The sequence below is a fragment of the Carassius gibelio genome, chromosome B17 (genome assembly GCF_023724105.1).
Source record: "Carassius gibelio isolate Cgi1373 ecotype wild population from Czech Republic chromosome B17, carGib1.2-hapl.c, whole genome shotgun sequence".
Taxonomy (NCBI): Eukaryota; Metazoa; Chordata; class Actinopteri; order Cypriniformes; family Cyprinidae; genus Carassius; species Carassius gibelio.
Genome location: NC_068412.1, coordinates 29,362,514 through 29,390,316, shown reverse-complemented (window position 1 = coordinate 29,390,316; position 27,803 = coordinate 29,362,514). Strand labels below are relative to the sequence as shown.

The window sequence follows — 27,803 nt, the reverse complement described above, 5'->3', positions numbered from 1 at the left end:
GTGAGGGTCACACTCTAACAACATATCGCTTTGAGGGTATTTAAAAAATGGTAAATGTAAAAGATATTTTAATTAAATTTTAGTGTTTTTGTGTGGCAGCCGCAGTCATTTGACTTTTTTTTTTAAACAGCTTTTTTTTTTAGCAACAAACTACTGCTTGCAATGATTAGCCTTGTAAGAAAACAATTGCTGCTTTTAACATGACATTTGTGTTACTTCACTGCTGAGCAAGCAGAGGCACCTGTATGCTCACTTTTGCCTCTCTTGTAGCTCTAGCAAGTTTTACTCATTCTATCTAGTAGAGCAGTCCATCCTAAATGGATTCCTCTGTTATATGCTTTGGAAAGTATAATTCATCCTGGTGAATTGATTAGTTAAGACAGTTTTAGTAAATGTAAATATACAAATGTATAATAAATAGTATGTTAAATAATAATAGGCCTAGTAGTAATAATATTAGCTACCATTTGGGTAGTGCCGTATTTAATATTTGGCAGGAATGTAGTTCACTGGAATGTAGGTCACTGTAGTTAAGCAGACCATAGTTTAGCTGACAAAACAGCTTTCTAATGATTCTATTAATTGGAAGCACAGAGCAGACAGAAGCTCACACAATTTCACCAAGATTTCACCCTCATAGAGGCTTCTGGCATCTCCGCTGATGTCCATGATATACCAAAAGACACAGTGACTACATATGTGTAAAACATATGAAAACGTTCTATATATATATATGTCTTACATTCACACACGTTAAAACTATATAAATAAAATGACTTGGGTCTGCTTGAGTTTTTTGTTCTCTGCATTTTGGTGACACCTAATGACTGATGACTTGGCATCAAATTACTTTTTTTTTCAAATACTGATTAACAATTGAAAAGGTTTAGATAAAATGAGAAAGACTTTTCAAGAATTGTATCCTTTAAAAAGGCTTTCTTCTGCATTATGATATGGAATAGTTGCATTTTTGTCTATGTGTCCTCCAAAAATTAAATACAGAAATTAATAACATCAACTTTCTAAAACATTTACATTTAACAGGGTTTGAACAAGTTTTGAACAAGAAATGTATTTATTCATTGTATTTTTTTTTCTACCTTTATATTGATTTCATTTCGGAGAGGTCATGAAAACACTGAACGGAATACATGTGAATATAAAACATTGAAAAAAACAGTGACCAGATCATCTTTTTAGATATGCTTTATTGAATTGCAAAAATATAATTTGTATTAAGTTTAATTTGCTGGGTAATTAAGATTGATCAACAGTAATGAATAAGGTTATGATTGAGATGATCCCTTCATTCCTTTGACCCTTCAGACTCCTTCACACAATTCCTGGAATGACAGCGAATGGACAGTTATTAGAAAAGCCTTAACTTTAATACAGTTCTTTAGAAATGATACCTGTTAGTGGCCTCTGACCTTTGAGTTTGATTGGCCCCAGCCTCACAGTATTGGTGTGGTAGGTGCTGTCAAGGGATCTCTTGCGACGGAAGCGACAACCTTGGCGGCAGCGAGAGTTGTAATCGTTATCAGGGCAGATGATCACCTTACACTGCAGGTACACATAGGCATGAGTTCGGAGGAACTTGAAAGCTCGGAAACTGAACTGAGCATAATAGTGTTGACCGCTGGTGTAGGAATAATATGTGTTGTCTCTGGGACATCTACAAAAGACAAAGGAAGAGATATACAATTTAGATACAGTCAAACTCAGAGACTGGGTTTGTTTCACTATTCGTTCAAATGAGTACAAGAACACATTTAGACAAGAACACTAATGCTATCTACTCATCCCAAATGATTCTACTGTCACATATGATATGATGTTAGAGTCACATTTAAGAATTAAAGGGTCTCACCCATTACGCAGCAGGTCATAGGAGCGATCTTTGAAGTCATTGGGATTTGGAGACGCTACACAGGTGTCCAGGAAGAGATCCAAACTGTTGTCAGGCCTGTTTAGCGCAACCTGAACATACAGAAGCTGATTCAAGTTCACTTCATACGGAGAGTCGTAAATTTGTTGATTGAAACTGCTGGATGTGTAGAAGGCAATGCTGGCATTGAAGCGGCCCGTTCCTGTGATGTTGGCATTGATGATCTCCTTGGCCTTGTAGAATATCTGCACCATGGTGTCTGGCTCCATTCGGCAGCCCACGCGTAGCAGGAATTGTGACTGATGAGAGATTTCACCTGACTGAGATTGAGAGGCCCGCACATTGTTGGTGTAGGACACATAACCATTCATCGTCTAGAAGAGAGAGGGAGAGAGAGAGAGAGTGATGTTGTGTCAAAAAACATGGTAATTTTTAATTTTGGCAAAAGAAGAGATGCCCCCACTAAAATCAGCACTGGAGCCATGCAGGATCTGGTACATATGTAGGTCATACCTGTTTGGCGGTTCCACATGCATTAAGTGGGAAGCTGAAAACAACTTCAGTACTGCTAATAGTGGGTCTGCAAAGATGGTCTTCCACATAAAGGTCATTTCCATTCAACCCAAGTGAATTCAGGTAAGATCTCTGAATGACAATGAGCATGTTGTCTGAGGAACAATCCACACGACCTGCAGATCAAAGAATTTAATTCCCTAAATGTAATTTTGTGCATTTAAAGTATTTCTTTAAATTTAGAAAGCAAAGTTGTTGAAGGTTTTAATAATTACAGCTGTCTGATAGTGATTCTATTTTAAAATAATTTCACGAGGAATTACCTTGTTCTTCAGTCAGAGAGCTTGTAAACAGGGCCTTAAAACCATGGCTGACACCAGAGGAGTCACTCCTGAAGACAACAGTCAAGTAATGTGAAGAAGAGTGAAACACCTGGTGTGATGTGTCATTGAAGCAGACCTTTCCCAGCTGAGGATGATCAGTGGAAGAGCCATCATATACTGTGATGTAGTCACAGTTACAGCAGCGCTCCAATCTGAAAGAACCAAAAGTAGACATTTTAACCTAAATACATTTTAACCTAACTAGTTCCACCCACAGGTCATTAGTGGTACTTCACAAAAAAATACAACATTGCTCTTAAGAGTATACAATTTTTTCATAATATATTAAAGACTTATAAAGAATAAAATGAGATATATAATTTTTTTAAGCAAATAAATATATTTTGTAACTTTATGGATACCAAACATTGTACCACTACTTCCACCATAATTTAATCACTGATCTCTCACTTACTGCACATCCGCAAATGTCAGGAAGATCCTCTGTCCTTGCTCAGCAGAGAGATACCACACACAGTAGGCATTGTCATGGTAATAGTTGGGGTAGTTTGGACTGGAGAACAGCCCAGAACCATACAGGTGTCCTCCACATTCAGGTTGAGGAACTGGAGATAAAAATGCCCCCAAATGCATGAGATAAGAATAGTTTCCAGACATGTGGGAAAAGTGGAGAAAAAGGCCACAATTTATCAGGTTTACAAAATTGATGCTACTGATCACCACTGTACGTTTCCTGCTGCAGAATCAGCTGTGATAGTACAACACTACTGAATTATAGTGCAGGAAATTGACAATGTACAGTATTTTAGTTCCATGATCATCAGTGGAAGAATACATTTTTTTTTTTTTTATGTAACTGAATATCTCACTTCCCAGCTATAATTAAGAAATAATGAATAGTAGTTTACCATAGTAAACTGAGAGGTTGAAATTTATAGTATCATAAATCAAGTTTGAATCACATACCTACAAAGACCCAGTTTGCGTGAAATCCTCTACGTGTGACACTGTGATCACTGTAGAATAACACAGTCAGATCATTGCTGCTGGATCTAAAAGACTGGTTCCTGTACTCCCGTATTTCTCCCAGTAAGTGGTGGTGGGTAGAAGGACCATCATATACTTTGATGTAATCACAGCATGTTTCCAAACTAGAAAGCAGAGGGAAGAAAGTAAAAAATACTTCACAAAAAGTGTTAGCAAATTTTACTTGCTTGAATGTAACGAATTCAGTATTTTGTTGTATTCAGTAAGTCAAAATACTTTCCTTTGACTGTGTAAATAATCTAGAGACAAAAAAGCATAATGAAAGTGTCGTACTCAACGTCAGTGAAGATCAGTGACACAGTTGTGTTCCCTGTGCTGTGAATGGTCCAGGTGCATTGTGCGTTATTAGGGTAGTTATTAGGGTACCGGGGACTGAGTAATACACCTCTCCAATCTGTCATATTGCCACCACATGGTTCTTCAAACATGGAAAATTAGAATAAAAAGACTTAAAAATATCAGATAACCAGTGAATCAAGGTATTAAAATCTCTCTAGCATAATAAAATAATATTATATAAAAAAATGTCCAATTAAAAATGAAAAAAGCTATATTTGCATAATTCTATTTGAATAGGATTTGTTCATGTTTTAAAATAATTTAATACTGGCTATTAGCAGATTTAATAATATTGTCAGAAGAATGTGAAGACAGAATAACTACAGTATATGTTTTTAGTTCTCTGTCTAATGAATAACTCATTGCAGACTCTGAGCAGCACATTACATTACCAGATGAATTGGTCTCTGGTGTGATAGTTGTATAGATAGTGTTGATGTCCCCAACATCTGAAATAAAAAAAATAACAAATAGTTAATAATCAACAGACACACAAATGTAGCTGTATGAAGGTCACATGTAAATATGATTACCTGCACAGTAAGCCACAGCACACATAAATGGCCTGACAAATTCATAGACATAATAATCGCCTGGACATGCTTTCACTCTAATGGGAGTAGAATTGTAATAGCAGCAGTTATTGTTCCAGTGACCACAGACACCTCGGGTGACCACTCCATCCTCGACTTTTGGGTGTTCACCATTTAACCACAGTGGGGCATGAGTGCCACATTTGTACTCGTCAATACATGTGTTTGGCATCTGGGCACTCTGGCCATGAATGAAGAGACGATACCAGCCAAACCAATTCACATCCCGGTCACACATTAAGACAGAGTCATTCTGATAGTCAGTGGCTCTCCAAGGTTCGTCCAGTACAGTGTAGCTGTAGCAGGGGTCATCTGAGGGAGACTCTGTGTAATCATTCAAATGATCGTTGAAAAAGAAAATTAAAGTGTTGCTGCACTAGTGTTTCGAGTATCTTCACAATCAGACACATTATATTCAGTATGTGTATTTTGTCTCAAATATTATACACTACTCTACTGTGGAATGATTGTTCCATGAAGAAATATTTGTTAGAAAAAAAGAAAGAAAAAAGAAACTTCACTGACAATTTATTAATTAATTTTGATAAATAAAAAAGTGTAAATTCAGACTTTTTAATGACTTACTTTATAATATACTACTGACAAAATGAATGTTTCTTAACATGTTGTCATATGAATATCAAATTAGAAACTACACTAAGTCTTAAGTTATACATAACCATAAATTTTATGTTAATCTCTAGACTGTGTATGTTGTATCCACTAAAATAAGCATCTCATAAAAGTCATTCATTTCATGTGTTTGGATAACCATTTATAAAAAAAAAATTCAGTTGATATTATATGATATATAATGAACCTTTCATGGAATACAAAGTAAAAGGTGTAATTATTTTTAAACATATGTTGAATACTTTTTTTTATAAAACATACTGATCATTTATGTTTCTTTACATGTTTTCATATAAGAATCCAATTAGTAAATTAATATTCAATTTAATTGTATGTTTTATGCTTGTGATTCACCACCCAAGCTCATAAACGTGATTTATGTGTCAATAGTTTAAACGGGTCACTGTACGTTTCGTGCTGCAGAATCAGCTGTGATAGTACAACACTACTGAATAATAGTGCAGGAAATTATAATGTACAGTATTTTAGTTCCATGATCATCAGTGGAAGAATACATTATAAAAATAAAAAAAATTTAACTGCATATCTCACATCCCAGCTATAATTAAGAAAGAATGAATAGAAAGTTACCATAATAAACTATGAGAGGTTGAAATTCATAGTATCATAAATCAAGTTTGAATCACATACCTACAAAGACCCAGTTTGCGTGAAATCCTCTACGTGTGACACTGTGATCACTGTAGAATAACACAGTCAGATCATTGCTGCTGGATCTAAAAGACTGGTTCCTGTACTCCCGTATTTCTCCCAGTAAGGGGTGGTGGGTAGAAGGACCATCATATACTTTGATGTAATCACAGCATGTCTCCAAACTAGAAAGCAGAGGGAAGAAAGATGTGCAAATGTATGCTTTTTCAATCATATATTTCATTCAAAAATATTTAAATACAAATATTATTTGCAAAATACTTCACAAAAAGTGTTAGCAAATTTTACTTGCTTGAATGTACCGATTTCAGTATTTTGTTGTATTCAGCGAATCAAAATACTTTCCTTTGACTGTGTAAATGATCTAGAGACAAAAAAGCATAATGAAAGTGTCGTACTCAACGTCAGTGAAGATCAGTGACACAGTTGTGTTCCCTGTGCTGTGAATGGTCCAGGTGCATTGTGCGTTATTAGGGTAGTTATTAGGGTACCGGGGACTGAGTAATACACCCCTCCAATCTGTCATATTGCCACCACATGGTTCTTCAAACATGGAAAATGAGAATAAAAAGACTTAAACATCAGATAACCAGTGAATTTAGGTATTACAATCTCTCTAGCATAATAAAATAATATTATGAAAAAAAGCTACATTTGCATAATTCTATTTGTATAGGATTTGTTCATGTTTTAAAATAATTTAATACTGGCTATTAGCAGATTTAATAATATTGTCAGAAGAATGTGAAGACAGAATAACTACAGTATATGTTTTTAGTTCTCTGGTTCAGTTTAGATTGATGAGATGTTTATTTTTAATCCGTGATTACAGAGTCAGTTGCGAGAATTATGGTTTTGTACACTGTAATAGATTTAAAATAATTAACAGTTATCAAAATATTTTTAAATGGTTTCTTCTCAAATAACATTTTATGTCATTGTCTGTATGTGGTGAAAAGCTGTGTAATGAGTGATTATAACTGTATATTATGCCTTTAATGTCAATCTTGTTTGAACTTCCTCTAGGCTTAAAGTCATTTGTTAGAAACAGTTTTTCTTTGAAGAACTTTTCATTGATATAGCGAATAAAATATTTCAGATTACAGCAGTATTTTCTGTCTAATGAATAACTCATTTCAGACTCTGAGCAGCACATTACATTACCAGATGAATTGGTCTCTGGTGTGATAGTTGTATAGATAGTGTTGATGTCCCCAACATCTGAAATAGAAAAATATAATAAATACTTATTAATCAACAGACACACAAATGTAGCTGTTTGAAGGTCACATGTAAATATGATTACCTGCACAGTAAGCCACAGCACACATAAATGGCTTGACAAATTCATAGACATAATAATCGCCTGGACAGGCTTTCACTCTAATGGGAGTAGAATTGTAATAGCAGCAGTTATTGTTCCAGTGACCACAGACACCTCGGGTGACCACTCCATCCTCGACTTTTGGGTGTTCACCATTTAACCACAGTGGGGCATGAGTGCCACATTTGTACTCATCAATACAAGTGTTTGGCATCTGGGCACTCTGGCCATGAATGAAGAGACGATACCAGCCAAACCAATTCACATCCCGGTCACACATTAAGACAGAGTCATTCTGATAGTCAGTGGCTCTCCAAGGTTCGTCCAGTACAGTGTAGCTGTAGCAGGGGTCATCTGAGGGAGACTCTGTGTAATCATTCAAATGATCGTTGAAAAAGAAAATTAAAGTGTTGCTGCACTAGTGTTTCGAGTATCTTCACAATCAGACACATTATAATCAGTATGTGTATTTTGTCTCAAATATTATACACTACTCTACTGTGGATTGATGGTTCCATGAAGAAATATTTGTTAGAAAAAAAGAAAGAAAAAAGAAACTTCACTGACAATTTATGAATTAATTTTGATAAATAAAAAGGTGTAAATTCAGAATTTTTAATTACTTACTTTTATAATATACTACTGACAAAATGAATGTTTCTTAACATGTTGTCATATGAATATCAAATTAGAAACTACACTAAGTCTTAAGTTATACAAAACCGTAAATTGTATGTTATCCTCTATGCTGTGTATGTTGTATCCACTAAAATAAGCATCTCATAAAAGTCATTCATTTCATGTGTTTGGATAACCATTTATAAAAAAAATTCAGTTAATATTATATGATATATAATGAACCTTTTATGTAATACAAAGTAAAAGGTGTAAACATTTTTAAACATATGTTGAATACTTTTTTTATAAAACATACTGATCATTTATGTTTCTTTACATGTTTTCATATAAGAATCCAATTAGTAAATTAATATTCAATTCAATTGTGTTTTATGCTTGTGATTCACCACCCAAGCTCATAAAAGTGATTTATGTGTCAATAGTTTAAACTGGTCACTGTACGTTTCGTGCTGCAGAATCAGCTGTGATAGTACAACACTACTGAATAATAGTGCAGGAAATTGACAATGTACAGTATTTTAGTTCCATGATCATCAGTGGAAGAATACATTATTTAAAAAAAAAATTTAACTGCATATCTCACATCCCAGCTATAATTAAGAAAGAATGAATAGAAAGTTATCATAGTAAACTAGGAGAGGTTGAAATTCATAGTATCATAAATCAAGTTTGAATCACATACCTACAAAGACCCAGTTTGCGTGAAATCCTCTACGTGTGACACTGTGATCACTGTAGAATAACACAGTCAGATCATTGCTGCTGGATCTAAAAGACTGGTTCCTGTACTCCCGTATTTCTCCCAGTAAGGGGTGGTGGGTAGAAGGACCATCATATACTTTGATGTAATCACAGCATGTTTCCAAACTAGAAAGCAGAGTGAAGAAAGATGTGCAAATGTATGCTTTTTCAATCATATATTTCATTCAAAAATATTAAAATACATACATTATTTGCAAAATACTTCACAAAAAGTGTTAGCAAATTTTACTTGCTTGAATGTACCGATTTCAGTATTTTGTTGTATTCAGCAAATCAAAATACTTTCCTTTGACTGTGTAAATGATCTAGAGACAAAAAAGCATAATGAAAGTGTCGTACTCAACGTCAGTGAAGATCAGTGACACAGTTGCGTTCCCTGTGCTGTGAATGGTCCAGGTGCATTGTGCGTTATTAGGGTAGTTATTAGGGTACCGGGGACTGAGTAATACACCCCTCCAATCTGTCATATTGCCACCACATGGTTCTTCAAACATGGAAAATCAGAATAAAAAGACTTAAAAATATCAGATAACCAGTGAATTAAGGTATTAAAATCTCTCTAGCATAATAAAATAATATTATATAAAAAAATGTCCAATTAAAAATGAAAAAAAGCTACATTTGCATAATTCTATTTGAATAGGATTTGTTCACGGTTTAAAATAATTTAATACTGGCTATTAGCAGATTTAATAATATTGTCAGAGGAATGTGAAGACAGAATAACTACAGTATATGTTTTTAGTTCTCTGGTTCAGTTTAGATTGACGAGATGTTTATTTTTAATCCATGATTACAGAGTCAGTTGCAAGAACGATGTTTTGTACACTGTAATAGATTTAAAATAATTAACAGTTATCAAAATATTTTAAAATGGTTTCTTCTCAAAAAACATTTTATGTCATTGTCTGTATGTGGTGAAAAGCTGTGTAATGAGTGATTATAACTGCATATTATGCCTTTAATGTCAATCTTGTTTGAACTTCCTCTAGGATCAAAGTCATTAGATATACAAACTTTTTTTCTTTGAAGAACTTTTCATTGATATAGCGAATAAAATATTTCAGATTACAGCAGTATTTTCTGTCTAATGAATAACTCATTTCAGACTCTGAGCAGCACATTACATTACCAGATGAATTGGTCTCTGGTGTGATAGTTGTATAGATAGTGTTGATGTTCCCAACATCTGAAATAGAAAAATATAATAAATACTTATTAATCAACAGACACACAAATGTAGCTGTATGAAGGTCACATGTAAATATGATTACCTGCACAGTAAGCCACAGCACACATAAATGGCCTGACAAATTCATAGACATAATAATCGCCTGGACAGGCTTTCACTCTAATGGGAGTAGAATTGTAATAGCAGCAGTTATTGTTCCAGTGACCACAGACACCTCGGGTGACCACTCCATCCTCGACTTTTGGGTGTTCACCATTTAACCACAGTGGGGCATGAGTGCCACATTTGTACTCATCAATACATGTTTTTGGCATCTGGGCACTCTGGCCATGAATGAAGAGACGATACCAGCCAAACCAATTCACATCCCGGTCACACATTAAGACAGAGTCATTCTGATAGTCAGTGGCTCTCCAAGGTTCGTCCAGTACAGTGTAGCTGTAGCAGGGGTCATCTGAGGGAGACTCTGTGTAATCATTCAAATCATTGAAAAAGAAAATTAAAGTGTTGGTGAACTAGTGTTTTAAGTATCTTCACAATCAGACACATTATAATCAGTATGTGTATTTTGTCTCAAATATTATACATTACTCTACTGTGAATTTATGGTTCCATGAAGAAATATTTGTTAGAAAAAAAGAAAGAAAAAAGAAACGTACGAATTTAATTTGAATTATGAATTATGAATTAATTTTGATAAATAAAAAGGATTAAATTCAGACTTTTTAATGACTTACTTTTATAATATACTACTGACAAAATGAATGTTTCTTAACATGTTGTCATATGAATATCAAATTAGAAACTACACTAAGTCTTAAGTTATACATAACCGTAAATTGTATGTTATCCTCTATGCTGTGTATGTTGTATCCACTAAAATAAGCATCTCATAAAAGTCATTCATGTCATGTGTTTGGATAACCATATCTGTACATTTTTCCAGTTGATATTATATGATATATAATGAACCTTTTATGGAATACAAAGTAAAAGGTGTAAACATTTTTAAACATATGTTGAATGCTTTTTTTTTTAAAAACATACTGACAATTTATGTTTCTTTACATGTTTTCATATAAGAATCCAATTAGTAAATTAATATTCAATTCAATTGTATGTTTTATGCTTTTGATTCACCACCCAAGCTCATAAAAGTGATTTATGTGTCAATAGTTTAAACGGGTCACTGTACGTTTCGTGCTGCAGAATCAGCTGTGATAGTACAACACTACTGAATAATAGGGCAGGAAATTGACAATGTACAGTATTTTAGTTCCATGATCATCAGTGGAAGAATACATTATTTAAAAAAAAATGGAACTGAATATCTCACATCCCAGCTATAATTAAGAAAGAATGAATAGAAAGTTACCATAATAAACTGGGAGGGGTTGAAATTCATAGTATCATAAATCAAGTTTGAATCACATACCTACAAAGACCCAGTTTGCATGAAATCCTCTATGTGTGACACTGCTGTCACTGTAGAATAACACAGTCAGATCATTGCTGCTGGATCTAAAAGACTGGTTCCTGTACTCCCGTATTTCTCCCAGTAAGGGGTGGTGGGTAGAAGGACCATCATATACTTTGATGTAATCACAGCATGTCTCCAAACTATTAAGCACAGAGCAGAGAGAATCCATATTGTCCACATTAATATTATGTAGCAATGTTTCTTACAAAAAAAATAAAATAAATGTAATAGGTTGCATTAGAGTCTCAGTTACAAAATTAGAAATGTCTCAAATAGTGCCCTACACAACATCGGTGAAGGTCAGTGACACTGTCATGTTCCCTGTGCTATGAATGGTCCATGTGCAATATGAGTTATCAGGGTAGTTATTAGGGTACCAGGGACTGGACAAATCACCCATCCAGTCTGTCATATAGCCACCACATGATTCTACACATAGAGATGGAAGATGAAAAACAGAATAAAAAGCCAGTCACAACTGTAATTATGAGAGAAGGACTAGATAATTTGGCACAGCACAGTGGGAGAGTTTGAAATTGATAATATCACAGTTCTGTATATCTCTTTTCAACACATACCTATAAAGACCAAGTTTGCGTGAAATCCTCTACGTGTGACACTGTGATCACTGTAGAATAACACAGTCAGATCATTGCTGCTGGATCTGAAAGACTGGTTCCTGTACTCCCGTATTTCTCCCAGAAATGGATGGAGGGTAGAAGGACCATCATATACTTTGATGTAATCACAGCATGTTTCCAAACTAGAAAGCAGAGGGAAGAAAGTAAAAAATACTTGACAAAAAGTGTTAGCAAATTTTACTTGCTTGAATGTGACGAATTCAGTATTTTGATGTATTCAGTAAGTCAAAATACTTTCCTTTGACTGTGTAAATGATCTAGAGACAAAAAGCATAATGAAAGTGTCGTACTCAACGTCAGTGAAGATCAGTGACACAGTTGTGTTCCCTGTGCTGTGAATGGTCCAGGTGCATTGTGCGTTATTAGGGTAGTTATTAGGGTACCGGGGACTGAGTAATACACCCCTCCAATCTGTCATATTGCCACCACATGGTTCTTCAAACATGGAAAATCAGAATAAAAAGACTTGAACATCAGAAAACCAGTGAATTAAGGTATTCCAATCTCTCTAGCATAATAAAATAATATTATAAAAAAAAAGCTACATTTGCATAATTCTATTTGAATAGGATTTGTTCATGTTTTAAAATAATTTCATACTGGCTATTAGCAGATTTAATAATATTGTCAGAGGAATGTGAAGACAGAATAACTACAGTATATGTTTTTAGTTCTCTGGTTCAGTTTAGATTGATGAGATATTTATTTTTAATCCATGATTACAGAGTCAGTTGCAAGAACGATGTTTTGTACACTGTAATAGATTTAAAATAATTAACAGTTATCAAAATATTTTAAAATGGTTTCTTCTCAAAAAACATTTTATGTCCTTGTCTTTATGTGGTGAAAAGCTGTGTAATGAGTGATTATAACTGCATATTATGCCTTTAATGTCAATCTTGTTTGAACTTCCTCTAGGATCAAAGTCATTAGATACAAACTGTTTTTCTGTGAAGAACTTTTCACTGATATAGCGAATAAAATATTTCAGATTACAGCAGTATTTTCTGTCTAATGAATAACTCATTTCAGACTCTGAGCAGCACATTACATTACCAGATGAATTGGTCTCTGGTGTGATAGTTGTATAGATAGTGTTGATGTTCCCAACATCTGAAATAGAAAAATATAATAAATACTTATTAATCAACAGACACACAAATGTAGCTGTATGAAGGTCACATGTAAATATGATTACCTGCACAGTAAGCCACAGCACACATAAATGGCCTGACAAATTCATAGACATAATAATCGCCTGGACAAGCTTTCACTCTAATGGGAGTAGAATTGTAATAGCAGCAGTTATTGTTCCAGTGACCACAGACACCTCGGGTGACCACTCCATCCTCGACTTTTGGGTGTTCACCATTTAACCACAGTGGGGCATGAGTGCCACATTTGTACTCGTCAATACATGTGTTTGGCATCTGGGCACTCTGGCCATGAATGAAGAGACGATACCAGCCAAACCAATTCACATTACGGTCACACATTAAGACAGAGTCATTCTGATAGTCAGTGGCTCTCCAAGGTTCGTCCAGTACAGTGTAGCTGTAGCAGGGGTCATCTGAGGGAGACTCTGTGTAATCATTCAAATCATTGAAAAAGAAAATTAAAGTGTTGCTGAACTAGTGTTTCGAGTATCTTCACAATCAGACACATTATATTCAGTATGTGTATTTTGTCTCAAATATTATACATTACTCTACTGTGAATTTATGGTTCCATGAAGAAATATTTGTTAGAAAAAAAGAAAGAAAAAAGAAACGTACGAATTTAATTTGAATTATGAATTATGAATTAATTTTGATAAATAAAAAGGATTAAATTCAGACTTTTTAATGACTTACTTTTATAATATACTACTGACAAAATGAATGTTTCTTAACATGTTGTCATATGAATATCAAATTAGAAACTACACTAAGTCTTAAGTTATACATAACCGTAAATTGTATGTTATCCTCTATGCTGTGTATGTTGTATCCACTAAAATAAGCATCTCATAAAAGTCATTCATGTCATGTGGTTGGATAACCATATCTGTACATTTTTCCAGTTGATATTATATGATATATAATGAACCTTTTATGGAATACAAAGTAAAAGGTGTAAACATTTTTAAACATATGTTGAATGCTTTTTTTTAAAAAAACATACTGACAATTTATGTTTATTTACATGTTTTCATATAAGAATCCAATTAGTAAATTAATATTCAATTCAATTGTATGTTTTATGCTTTTGATTCACCACCCAAGCTCATAAAAGTGATTTATGTGTCAATAGTTTAAACGGGTCACTGTACGTTTCGTGCTGCAGAATCAGCTGTGATAGTACAACACTACTGAATAATAGGGCAGGAAATTGACAATGTACAGTATTTTAGTTCCATGATCATCAGTGGAAGAATACATTATTAAAAAAAAAATGGAACTGAATATCTCACATCCCAGCTATAATTAAGAAAGAATGAATAGAAAGTTACCATAATAAACTGGGAGGGGTTGAAATTCATAGTATCATAAATCAAGTTTGAATCACATACCTACAAAGACCCAGTTTGCATGAAATCCTCTATGTGTGACACTGCTGTCACTGTAGAATAACACAGTCAGATCATTGCTGCTGGATCTAAAAGACTGGTTCCTGTACTCCCGTATTTCTCCCAGTAAGGGGTGGTGGGTAGAAGGACCATCATATACTTTGATGTAATCACAGCATGTCTCCAAACTATTAAGCACAGAGCAGAGAGAATCCATATTGTCCACATTAATATTATGTAGCAATGTTTCTTACAAAAAAAATAAAATAAATGTAATAGGTTGCATTAGAGTCTCAGTTACAAAATTAGAAATGTCTCAAATAGTGCCCTACACAACATCGGTGAAGGTCAGTGACACTGTCATGTTCCCTGTGCTATGAATGGTCCGTGTGCAATATGAGTTATCAGGGTAGTTATTAGGGTACCAGGGACTGGACAAATCACCCATCCAGTCTGTCATATAGCCACCACATGATTCTACACATAGAGATGGAAGATGAAAAACAGAATAAAAAGCCAGTCACAACTGTAATTATGAGAGAAGGACTAGATAATTTGGCACAGCACAGTGGGAGAGTTTGAAATTGATAATATCACAGTTCTGTATATCTCTTTTCAACACATACCTATAAAGACCAAGTTTGCGTGAAATCCTCTACGTGTGACACTGTGATCACTGTAGAATAACACAGTCAGATCATTGCTGCTGGATCTGAAAGACTGGTTCCTGTACTCCCGTATTTCTCCCAGAAATGGATGGAGGGTAGAAGGACCATCATATACTTTGATGTAATCACAGCATGTTTCCAAACTAGAAAGCAGAGGGAAGAAAGTAAAAAATACTTGACAAAAAGTGTTAGCAAATTTTACTTGCTTGAATGTGACGAATTCAGTATTTTGATGTATTCAGTAAGTCAAAATACTTTCCTTTGACTGTGTAAATGATCTAGAGACAAAAAGCATAATGAAAGTGTCGTACTCAACGTCAGTGAAGATCAGTGACACAGTTGTGTTCCCTGTGCTGTGAATGGTCCAGGTGCATTGTGCGTTATTAGGGTAGTTATTAGGGTACCGGGGACTGAGTAATACACCCCTCCAATCTGTCATATTGCCACCACATGGTTCTTCAAACATGGAAAATCAGAATAAAAAGACTTGAACATCAGAAAACCAGTGAATTAAGGTATTCCAATCTCTCTAGCATAATAAAATAATATTATAAAAAAAAAGCTACATTTGCATAATTCTATTTGAATAGGATTTGTTCATGTTTTAAAATAATTTCATACTGGCTATTAGCAGATTTAATAATATTGTCAGAGGAATGTGAAGACAGAATAACTACAGTATATGTTTTTAGTTCTCTGGTTCAGTTTAGATTGATGAGATATTTATTTTTAATCCATGATTACAGAGTCAGTTGCAAGAACGATGTTTTGTACACTGTAATAGATTTAAAATAATTAACAGTTATCAAAATATTTTAAAATGGTTTCTTCTCAAAAAACATTTTATGTCCTTGTCTTTATGTGGTGAAAAGCTGTGTAATGAGTGATTATAACTGCATATTATGCCTTTAATGTCAATCTTGTTTGAACTTCCTCTAGGATCAAAGTCATTAGATACAAACTGTTTTTCTGTGAAGAACTTTTCACTGATATAGCGAATAAAATATTTCAGATTACAGCAGTATTTTCTGTCTAATGAATAACTCATTTCAGACTCTGAGCAGCACATTACATTACCAGATGAATTGGTCTCTGGTGTGATAGTTGTATAGATAGTGTTGATGTTCCCAACATCTGAAATAGAAAAATATAATAAATACTTATTAATCAACAGACACACAAATGTAGCTGTATGAAGGTCACATGTAAATATGATTACCTGCACAGTAAGCCACAGCACACATAAATGGCCTGACAAATTCATAGACATAATAATCGCCTGGACAAGCTTTCACTCTAATGGGAGTAGAATTGTAATAGCAGCAGTTATTGTTCCAGTGACCACAGACACCTCGGGTGACCACTCCATCCTCGACTTTTGGGTGTTCACCATTTAACCACAGTGGGGCATGAGTGCCACATTTGTACTCGTCAATACATGTGTTTGGCATCTGGGCACTCTGGCCATGAATGAAGAGACGATACCAGCCAAACCAATTCACATTACGGTCACACATTAAGACAGAGTCATTCTGATAGTCAGTGGCTCTCCAAGGTTCGTCCAGTACAGTGTAGCTGTAGCAGGGGTCATCTGAGGGAGACTCTGTGTAATCATTCAAATCATTGAAAAAGAAAATTAAAGTGTTGCTGAACTAGTGTTTCGAGTATCTTCACAATCAGACACATTATATTCAGTATGTGTATTTTGTCTCAAATATTATACATTACTCTACTGTGAATTTATGGTTCCATGACGAAATATTTGTTAGAAAAAAAGAAAGAAAAAAGAAACTTACGAATTTAATTTGAATTATGAATTATGAATTAATTTTGATAAATAAAAAGGATTAAATTCAGACTTTTTAATGACTTACTTTTATAATATACTACTGACAAAATGAATGTTTCTTAACATGTTGTCATATGAATATCAAATTAGAAACTACACTAAGTCTTAAGTTATACATAACCGTAAATTGTATGTTATCCTCTATGCTGTGTATGTTGTATCCACTAAAATAAGCATCTCATAAAAGTCATTCATGTCATGTGTTTGGATAACCATATCTGTAATTTTTTTCCAGTTGATATTATATGATATATAATGAACCTTTTATGGAATACAAAGTAAAAGGTGTAAACATTTTTAAACATATGTTGAATACCTTTTTTAAAAAAACACACTGACAATTTTTGTTTATTTACATGTTTTCATATAAGAATCCAATTAGTAAATTAATATTCAATTCAATTGTATGTTTTATGCTTGTGATTCACCACCCAAGCTCATAAAAGTGATTTATGTGTCAATAGTTTAAACTGGTCACTGTACGTTTCGTGCTGCAGAATCAGCTGTGATAGTACAACACTACTGAATAATAGTGCAGGAAATTGACAATGTACAGTATTTTAGTTCCATGATCATCAGTGGAAGAATACATTATTTAAAAAAAAATTTAACTGCATATCTCACATCCCAGCTATAATTAAGAAAGAATGAATAGAAAGTTACCATAGTAAACTAGGAGAGGTTGAAATTCATAGTATCATAAATCAAGTTTGAATCACATACCTACAAAGACCCAGTTTGCGTGAAATCCTCTACGTGTGACACTGTGATCACTGTAGAATAACACAGTCAGATCATTGCTGCTGGATCTAAAAGACTGGTTCCTGTACTCCCGTATTTCTCCCAGTAAGGGGTGGTGGGTAGAAGGACCATCATATACTTTGATGTAATCACAGCATGTTTCCAAACTAGAAAGCAGAGTGAAGAAAGATGTGCAAATGTATGCTTTTTCAATCATATATTTCATTCAAAAATATTAAAATACATACATTATTTGCTAAATACTTCACAAAAAGTGTTAGCAAATTTTACTTGCTTGAATGTACCAATTTCAGTATTTTGTTGTATTCAGCAAATCAAAATACTTTCCTTTGACTCTGTAAATGATCTAGAGACAAAAAAGCATAATGAAAGTGTCGTACTCAACGTCAGTGAAGATCAGTGACACAGTTGCGTTCCCTGTGCTGTGAATGGTCCAGGTGCATTGTGCGTTATTAGGGTAGTTATTAGGGTACCGGGGACTGAGTAATACACCCCTCCAATCTGTCATATTGCCACCACATGGTTCTTCAAACATGGAAAATCAGAATAAAAAGACTTAAAAATATCAGATAACCAGTGAATTAAGGTATTAAAATCTCTCTAGCATAATAAAATAATATTATATAAAAAAATGTCCAATTAAAAATGAAAAAAAGCTACATTTGCATAATTCTATTTGAATAGGATTTGTTCATGTTTTAAAATAATTTAATACTGGCTATTAGCAGATTTAATAATATTGTCAGAGGAATGTGAAGACAGAATAACTACAGTATATGTTTTTAGTTCTCTGGTTCAGTTTAGATTGACGAGATGTTTATTTTTAATCCATGATTACAGAGTCAGTTGCAAGAACGATGTTTTGTACACTGTAATAGATTTAAAATAATTAACAGTTATCAAAATATTTTAAAATGGTTTCTTCTCAAAAAACATTTTATGTCATTGTCTGTATGTGGTGAAAAGCTGTGTAATGAGTGATTATAACTGCATATTATGCCTTTAATGTCAATCTTGTTTGAACTTCCTCTAGGATCAAAGTCATTAGATATACAAACTTTTTTTCTTTGAAGAACTTTTCATTGATATAGCGAATAAAATATTTCAGATTACAGCAGTATTTTCTGTCTAATGAATAACTCATTGCAGACTCTGAGCAGCACATTACATTACCAGATGAATTGGTCTCTGGTGTGATAGTTGTATAGATAGTGTTGATGTTCCCAACATCTGAAATAGAAAAATATAATAAATACTTATTAATCAACAGACACACAAATGTAGCTGTATGAAGGTCACATGTAAATATGATTACCTGCACAGTAAGCCACAGCACACATAAATGGCCTGACAAATTCATAGACATAATAATCGCCTGGACAAGCTTTCACTCTAATGGGAGTAGAATTGTAATAGCAGCAGTTATTGTTCCAGTGACCACAGACACCTCGGGTGACCACTCCATCCTCGACTTTTGGGTGTTCACCATTTAACCACAGTGGGGCATGAGTGCCACATTTGTACTCGTCAATACATGTGTTTGGCATCTGGGCACTCTGGCCATGAATGAAGAGACGATACCAGCCAAACCAATTCACATTACGGTCACACATTAAGACAGAGTCATTCTGATAGTCAGTGGCTCTCCAAGGTTCGTCCAGTACAGTGTAGCTGTAGCAGGGGTCATCTGAGGGAGACTCTGTGTAATCATTCAAATCATTGAAAAAGAAAATTAAAGTGTTGCTGAACTAGTGTTTCGAGTATCTTCACAATCAGACACATTATATTCAGTATGTGTATTTTGTCTCAAATATTATACATTACTCTACTGTGAATTTATGGTTCCATGACGAAATATTTGTTAGAAAAAAAGAAAGAAAAAAGAAACTTACGAATTTAATTTGAATTATGAATTATGAATTAATTTTGATAAATAAAAAGGATTAAATTCAGACTTTTTAATGACTTACTTTTATAATATACTACTGACAAAATGAATGTTTCTTAACATGTTGTCATATGAATATCAAATTAGAAACTACACTAAGTCTTAAGTTATACATAACCGTAAATTGTATGTTATCCTCTATGCTGTGTATGTTGTATCCACTAAAATAAGCATCTCATAAAAGTCATTCATGTCATGTGTTTGGATAACCATATCTGTAATTTTTTTTCCAGTTGATATTATATGATATATAATGAACCTTTTATGGAATACAAAGTAAAAGGTGTAAACATTTTTAAACATATGTTGAATACCTTTTTTAAAAAAACACACTGACAATTTTTGTTTATTTACATGTTTTCATATAAGAATCCAATTAGTAAATTAATATTCAATTCAATTGTATGTTTTATGCTTGTGATTCACCACCCAAGCTCATAAAAGTGATTTATGTGTCAATAGTTTAAACTGGTCACTGTACGTTTCGTGCTGCAGAATCAGCTGTGATAGTACAACACTACTGAATAATAGTGCAGGAAATTGACAATGTACAGTATTTTAGTTCCATGATCATCAGTGGAAGAATACATTATTTAAAAAAAAATTTAACTGCATATCTCACATCCCAGCTATAATTAAGAAAGAATGAATAGAAAGTTACCATAGTAAACTAGGAGAGGTTGAAATTCATAGTATCATAAATCAAGTTTGAATCACATACCTACAAAGACCCAGTTTGCGTGAAATCCTCTACGTGTGACACTGTGATCACTGTAGAATAACACAGTCAGATCATTGCTGCTGGATCTAAAAGACTGGTTCCTGTACTCCCGTATTTCTCCCAGTAAGGGGTGGTGGGTAGAAGGACCATCATATACTTTGATGTAATCACAGCATGTCTCCAAACTAGAAAGCAGAGGGAAGAAAGATGTGCAAATGTATGATTTTTCAATCATATATTTCATTCAAAAATATTAAAATACATACATTATTTGCTAAATACTTCACAAAAAGTGTTAGCAAATTTTACTTGCTTGAATGTACCGATTTCAGTATTTTGTTGTATTCAGCAAATCAAAATACTTTCCTTTGACTGTGTAAATGATGTAGAGACAAAAAAGCATAATGAAAGTGTCGTACTCAACGTCAGTGAAGATCAGTGACACAGTTGCGTTCCCTGTGCTGTGAATGGTCCAGGTGCATTGTGCGTTATTAGGGTAGTTATTAGGGTACCGGGGACTGAGTAATACACCCCTCCAATCTGTCATATTGCCACCACATGGTTCTTCAAACATGGAAAATCAGAATAAAAAGACTTAAAAATATCAGATAACCAGTGAATTAAGGTATTAAAATCTCTCTAGCATAATAAAATAATATTATATAAAAAAATGTCCAATTAAAAATGAAAAAAAGCTACATTTGCATAATTCTATTTGAATAGGATTTGTTCATGTTTTAAAATAATTTAATACTGGCTATTAGCAGATTTAATAATATTGTCAGAGGAATGTGAAGACAGAATAACTACAGTATATGTTTTTAGTTCTCTGGTTCAGTTTAGATTGACGAGATGTTTATTTTTAATCCATGATTACAGAGTCAGTTGCAAGAACGATGTTTTGTACACTGTAATAGATTTAAAATAATTAACAGTTATCAAAATATTTTAAAATGGTTTCTTCTCAAAAAACATTTTATGTCATTGTCTGTATGTGGTGAAAAGCTGTGTAATGAGTGATTATAACTGCATATTATGCCTTTAATGTCAATCTTGTTTGAACTTCCTCTAGGATCAAAGTCATTAGATATACAAACTTTTTTTCTTTGAAGAACTTTTCATTGATATAGCGAATAAAATATTTCAGATTACAGCAGTATTTTCTGTCTAATGAATAACTCATTGCAGACTCTGAGCAGCACATTACATTACCAGATGAATTGGTCTCTGGTGTGATAGTTGTATAGATAGTGTTGATGTTCCCAACATCTGAAATAGAAAAATATAATAAATACTTATTAATCAACAGACACACAAATGTAGCTGTATGAAGGTCACATGTAAATATGATTACCTGCACAGTAAGCCACAGCACACATAAATGGCCTGACAAATTCATAGACATAATAATCGCCTGGACAAGCTTTCACTCTAATGGGAGTAGAATTGTAATAGCAGCAGTTATTGTTCCAGTGACCACAGACACCTCGGGTGACCACTCCATCCTCGACTTTTGGGTGTTCACCATTTAACCACAGTGGGGCATGAGTGCCACATTTGTACTCGTCAATACATGTGTTTGGCATCTGGGCACTCTGGCCATGAATGAAGAGACGATACCAGCCAAACCAATTCACATTACGGTCACACATTAAGACAGAGTCATTCTGATAGTCAGTGGCTCTCCAAGGTTCGTCCAGTACAGTGTAGCTGTAGCAGGGGTCATCTGAGGGAGACTCTGTGTAATCATTCAAATCATTGAAAAAGAAAATTAAAGTGTTGCTGAACTAGTGTTTCGAGTATCTTCACAATCAGACACATTATATTCAGTATGTGTATTTTGTCTCAAATATTATACATTACTCTACTGTGAATTTATGGTTCCATGACGAAATATTTGTTAGAAAAAAAGAAAGAAAAAAGAAACTTACGAATTTAATTTGAATTATGAATTATGAATTAATTTTGATAAATAAAAAGGATTAAATTCAGACTTTTTAATGACTTACTTTTATAATATACTACTGACAAAATGAATGTTTCTTAACATGTTGTCATATGAATATCAAATTAGAAACTACACTATGGGCCCTATTTTAACGATCTGAAACGCAAGTGTCAAAGCGCGAAGCGCAAGTAACTTTGTGGGCGGGTCTCGGCGCTGTTGCTATTTTCCCGGCGGGATAAATGGCTCTTGCGCCCGGCGCAAATCTAAAGTGGGTTGGTCTGAAGCAGCTTCATTATTCATAGGTGTGGTTTGGGCGTAACGTGAAATAAACCAATCAGAGCGTCATCCAACATTCCCTTTAAAAGCAGGTGCGCAAGTTCCATTATGGATTGCTATTATTATGGCGTATTTACCAGGCGCACGCCAGGAGCGGTTCACAGCCGAGGAGACTGATGTTCTTGTAAGAGCAGTGAAAGACAGAGAAGTTGTGTTGTATGGGGATGGGAGAATAATTAGCCTGAATAATTTGTAAGCTAGATTTATGCCTATTTTGTTCACATCTTCGTGGCACACCACAATGATTTCCGTCATCTCATGTGTTAATATTTTTTTAGTGTAACAATTTATGATTTGCAAAAATAACTGTTGCATCTGTGTAGATTACACGAGCAAAGTGTATGCGCGTTGTGCACGCTATACATTATGGTCAAGCATGCGCACTTAAAATAGCATAATGAACAACGCGCAACGCGCCACTGACTTTAGACTAGGTTTTTTCTGGTCAGTGGCGCAATTGTTTAATGGAACAGCAAAATAGCACCAGGGATTGTTTGCGCCGGAACACGCCTCCTTTTTTTGCGCTGAACCGCCCAGGGAGCGCAAGTTCATTCACTAGTTTAGCGACGTGCTTCTGTGGAGGGAAAAGCACGCTTTGCGCGGGTGCAAAATAGGAATGACACATGCGTCGGTGTACAAAGTCAATTGCGCTGGGTGCAAGATAGGGCCCTAAGTCTTAAGTTATACATAACCGTAAATTGTATGTTATCCTCTATGCTGTGTATGTTGTATCCACTAAAATAAGCATCTCATAAAAGTCATTCATGTCATGTGTTTGGATAACCATATCTGTAATTTTTTTTCCAGTTGATATTATATGATATATAATGAACCTTTTATGGAATACAAAGTAAAAGGTGTAAACATTTTTAAACATATGTTGAATACCTTTTTTAAAAAAACACACTGACAATTTTTGTTTATTTACATGTTTTCATATAAGAATCCAATTAGTAAATTAATATTCAATTCAATTGTATGTTTTATGCTTGTGATTCACCACCCAAGCTCATAAAAGTGATTTATGTGTCAATAGTTTAAACTGGTCACTGTACGTTTCGTGCTGCAGAATCAGCTGTGATAGTACAACACTACTGAATAATAGTGCAGGAAATTGACAATGTACAGTATTTTAGTTCCATGATCATCAGTGGAAGAATACATTATTTAAAAAAAAATTTAACTGAATATCTCACATCCCAGCTATAATTAAGAAAGAATGAATAGAAAGTTACCATAGTAAACTAGGAGAGGTTGAAATTCATAGTATCATAAATCAAGTTTGAATCACATACCTACAAAGACCCAGTTTGCGTGAAATCCTCTACGTGTGACACTGTGATCACTGTAGAATAACACAGTCAGATCATTGCTGCTGGATCTAAAAGACTGGTTCCTGTACTCCCGTATTTCTCCCAGTAAGGGGTGGTGGGTAGAAGGACCATCATATACTTTGATGTAATCACAGCATGTCTCCAAACTAGAAAGCAGAGGGAAGAAAGATGTGCAAATGTATGATTTTTCAATCATATATTTCATTCAAAAATATTAAAATACATACATTATTTGCTAAATACTTCACAAAAAGTGTTAGCAAATTTTACTTGCTTGAATGTACCGATTTCAGTATTTTGTTGTATTCAGCAAATCAAAATACTTTCCTTTGACTGTGTAAATGATGTAGAGACAAAAAAGCATAATGAAAGTGTCGTACTCAACGTCAGTGAAGATCAGTGACACAGTTGTGTTCCCTGTGCTGTGAATGGTCCAGGTGCATTGTGCGTTATTAGGGTAGTTATTAGGGTACCGGGGACTGAGTAATACACCCCTCCAATCTGTCATATTGCCACCACATGGTTCTTCAAACATGGAAAATCAGAATAAAAAGACTTAAAAATATCAGATAACCAGTGAATTAAGGTATTAAAATCTCTCTAGCATAATAAAATAATATTATATAAAAAAATGTCCAATTAAAAATGAAAAAGAGCTACATTTGCATAATTCTATTTGTATAGGATTTGTTCATGTTTTAAAATAATTTCATACTGGCTATTAGCAGATTTAATAATATTGTCAGAGGAATGTGAAGACAGAATAACTACAGTATATGTTTTTAGTTCTCTGGTTCAGTTTAGATTGATGAGATGTTTATTTTTAATCCATGATTACAGAGTCAGTTGCAAGAACGATGTTTTTTACACTGTAATAGATTTAAAATAATTAACAGTTATCAAAATATTTTAAAATGGTTTCTTCTCAAAAAACATTTTATGTCCTTGTCTTTATGTGGTGAAAAGCTGTGTAATGAGTGATTATAACTGCATATTATGCCTTTAATGTCAATCTTGTTTGAACTTCCTCTAGGATCAAAGTCATTAGATACAAACTGTTTTTCTGTGAAGAACTTTTCATTGATATAGCGAATAAAATATTTCAGATTACAGCAGTATTTTCTGTCTAATGAATAACTCATTGCAGACTCTGAGCAGCACATTACATTACCAGATGAATTGGTCTCTGGTGTGATAGTTGTATAGATAGTGTTGATGTTCCCAACATCTGAAATAGAAAAATATAATAAATACTTATTAATCAACAGACACACAAATGTAGCTGTATGAAGGTCACATGTAAATATGATTACCTGCACAGTAAGCCACAGCACACATAAATGGCCTGACAAATTCATAGACATAATAATCGCCTGGACAGGCTTTCACTCTAATGGGAGTAGAATTGTAATAGCAGCAGTTATTGTTCCAGTGACCACAGACACCTCGGGTGACCACTCCATCCTCGACTTTTGGGTGTTCACCATTTAACCACAGTGGGGCATGAGTGCCACATTTGTACTCGTCAATACATGTGTTTGGCATCTGGGCACTCTGGCCATGAATGAAGAGACGATACCAGCCAAACCAATTCACATCCCGGTCACACATTAAGACAGAGTCATTCTGATAGTCAGTGGCTCTCCAAGGTTCGTCCAGTACAGTGTAGCTGTAGCAGGGGTCATCTGAGGGAGACTCTGTGTAATCATTCAAATCATTGAAAAAGAAAATTAAAGTGTTGCTGAACTAGTGTTTCGAGTATCTTCACAATCAGACACATTATAATCAGTATGTGTATTTTGTCTCAAGTATTACACACAACTCTACTGTGGATTGAATTCAATAAGTAACTATAATAAATGTTAAGTAATACATAACCTTAAATTGTATGTTATACTCTATGCTGTGTATGTTGTATCCACTATAAACATCCATCTCATGAAAGTCATTAATGTCATAATTGTTTGTACTTAATTGATCATGCTGTGTGATTTAGATTATTATTAGTATTATTTTATGTTTCTCATAAGAATCATTACTTTGAAATAAGATTGCGCTGGTCCGTATGTTTCTGATTAACTAAAAGCACATCTACTTGGTAATCAGACAACACTGGTCCCTGTACGTTTCCAGCTGGAGATTCAGCTAATATTACATCACCACTAAATAATAGTGCAGGAAACTGACAATGTACAGTATTTTAGTTCCAACCGGCATTTTTAGAAATGGAACTCTTAATATCTTGTTTCCCAACCATAATTTATAAAGAATGAATAGCAAGTTGCTATAGCAAACTAGGAGAGGTTGAAATTCATAATATCATAGATCAAGTTCTGTTCATGCTTTTAAACATACCTACAAAGACCCATTTTGCGTGAAATCCTCTACGTGTGACACTGTGATCACTGTAGAATAACACAGTCAGATCATTGCTGCTGGATTTGAAAGACTGGTTCCTGTACTCCCGTATTTCTCCCAGTAAGGGGTGGTGGGTTGAAGGACCATCATATACTTTGATGTAATCACAGCATGTTTCCAAACTAGAAAGCAGATAGAAACAACCATATATTTCATCCAATAACATTTAAATACATACATTATTTACAAAATACTTCACAAAAACTTTTATCACTTTCTACTTGCTTGAATTTTACTATCTTAGAATTCTGTTTCATTCAGTAGATTAAAACAACTTAATTTGACTGTGTAAATCCTGATCCAGAGACACAAAACATAATGAAAGTGTCTTACTCAACGTCAATGAAGATCAGTGACACATTTGTGTTCCCTGTGCTGTGAATGGTCCAGGTGCATTGTGCGTTATTAGGGTAGTTATTAGGGTACCGGGGACTGAGTAATACACCCCTCCAATCTGTCATATTGCCACCACATGGTTCTTCATGTTAACATGGAAAACAAAAATAAAAATACTTAAACATCAGATAATAATCAGATTTTTTTTACTCTATTTTGCTTAATATTCTTTTTGTAAGATTTGTTTTAAAATAAGTTAATACTGGCAATAAGCAGACAGGAATGCTATAACACATTTTTTTCTTTCCTCCATTGCTAGCTAATAATATTCTCTAATGAATCTGAAGACTGAATAACTAGTATTCAAAAGTATATGTTATATACTCAGGTTTAACGCTCCCCCCAGACAGACAGCTGCGGATGGATAGATAGACAGATACACGATACCTGAAAAACCTTCAGTGAAATGAAGCCAGTTATCTATAAAAACAAAATAAATACATCATGCAAACCAATGTTTCAACATTATATAAAAGTATGCATAAAACAGCCATGTTTTACATTATAATGTTAACTGATGTTTACCTGTTGTCCATGATCCAATGGTATTTGCTGTAACATGACATAAAGACATAACATTTCTTGTTTTTTTCTGTACAGTATGTGCAATGTATTAAATGTTATGATTATAGAATAAGCACTATAAGAAATTATATTTCATTTGAGCAACAAATATGATGTTGAAGCTAGCAGCTGTTTTTCATATATTGTTCAAACAGTATAATATATACTCCAGTCTTCAGTGAATAATGATCTTACCTTGAAAGGCAGTTAGAAGCAGACAGAAAAGGAGAGACAGACCTTCCAT

General features: G+C 34.0%; 1 protein-coding gene across 1 annotated transcript; it reads right to left on the bottom strand.

Annotated features, from left to right (window-relative positions):
- Nucleotides 1–1,073: 1,073 nt before the first annotated feature.
- Nucleotides 1,074–27,803, bottom strand: LOC127976043 (CUB and zona pellucida-like domain-containing protein 1). The gene is made up of 14 exons (XM_052580147.1): nt 27,755–27,803; nt 25,495–25,878; nt 25,353–25,409; nt 24,562–24,706; nt 17,856–18,040; nt 10,029–10,412; nt 7,194–7,250; nt 6,428–6,572; nt 6,009–6,193; nt 3,200–3,350; nt 2,725–2,936; nt 2,402–2,577; nt 1,871–2,262; nt 1,074–1,675 (listed from the first exon to the last, which is right to left on the bottom strand). Exons 1-14 carry the CDS (start codon nt 27,801–27,803, stop codon nt 1,387–1,389), a joined length of 2,811 nt encoding a protein of 936 aa, XP_052436107.1. The 3' UTR covers nt 1,074–1,386.

Coding starts and splice junctions, on each gene's coding strand:
- LOC127976043 (XM_052580147.1), bottom strand. CDS start 27,803: ATGGAAGGTCTGTCTCTCCTTTTCTGTCTGCTTCTAACTGCCTTTCAA. Junction 6,573..7,193: donor ACCAGAGACCAATTCATCTG/GTAATGTAATGT, acceptor CCATGTTTGAAG/AACCATGTGGTGGCAATATG. Junction 6,194..6,427: donor CTGATCTTCACTGACGTTGA/GTACGACACTTT, acceptor TCTGCTTTCTAG/TTTGGAGACATGCTGTGATT.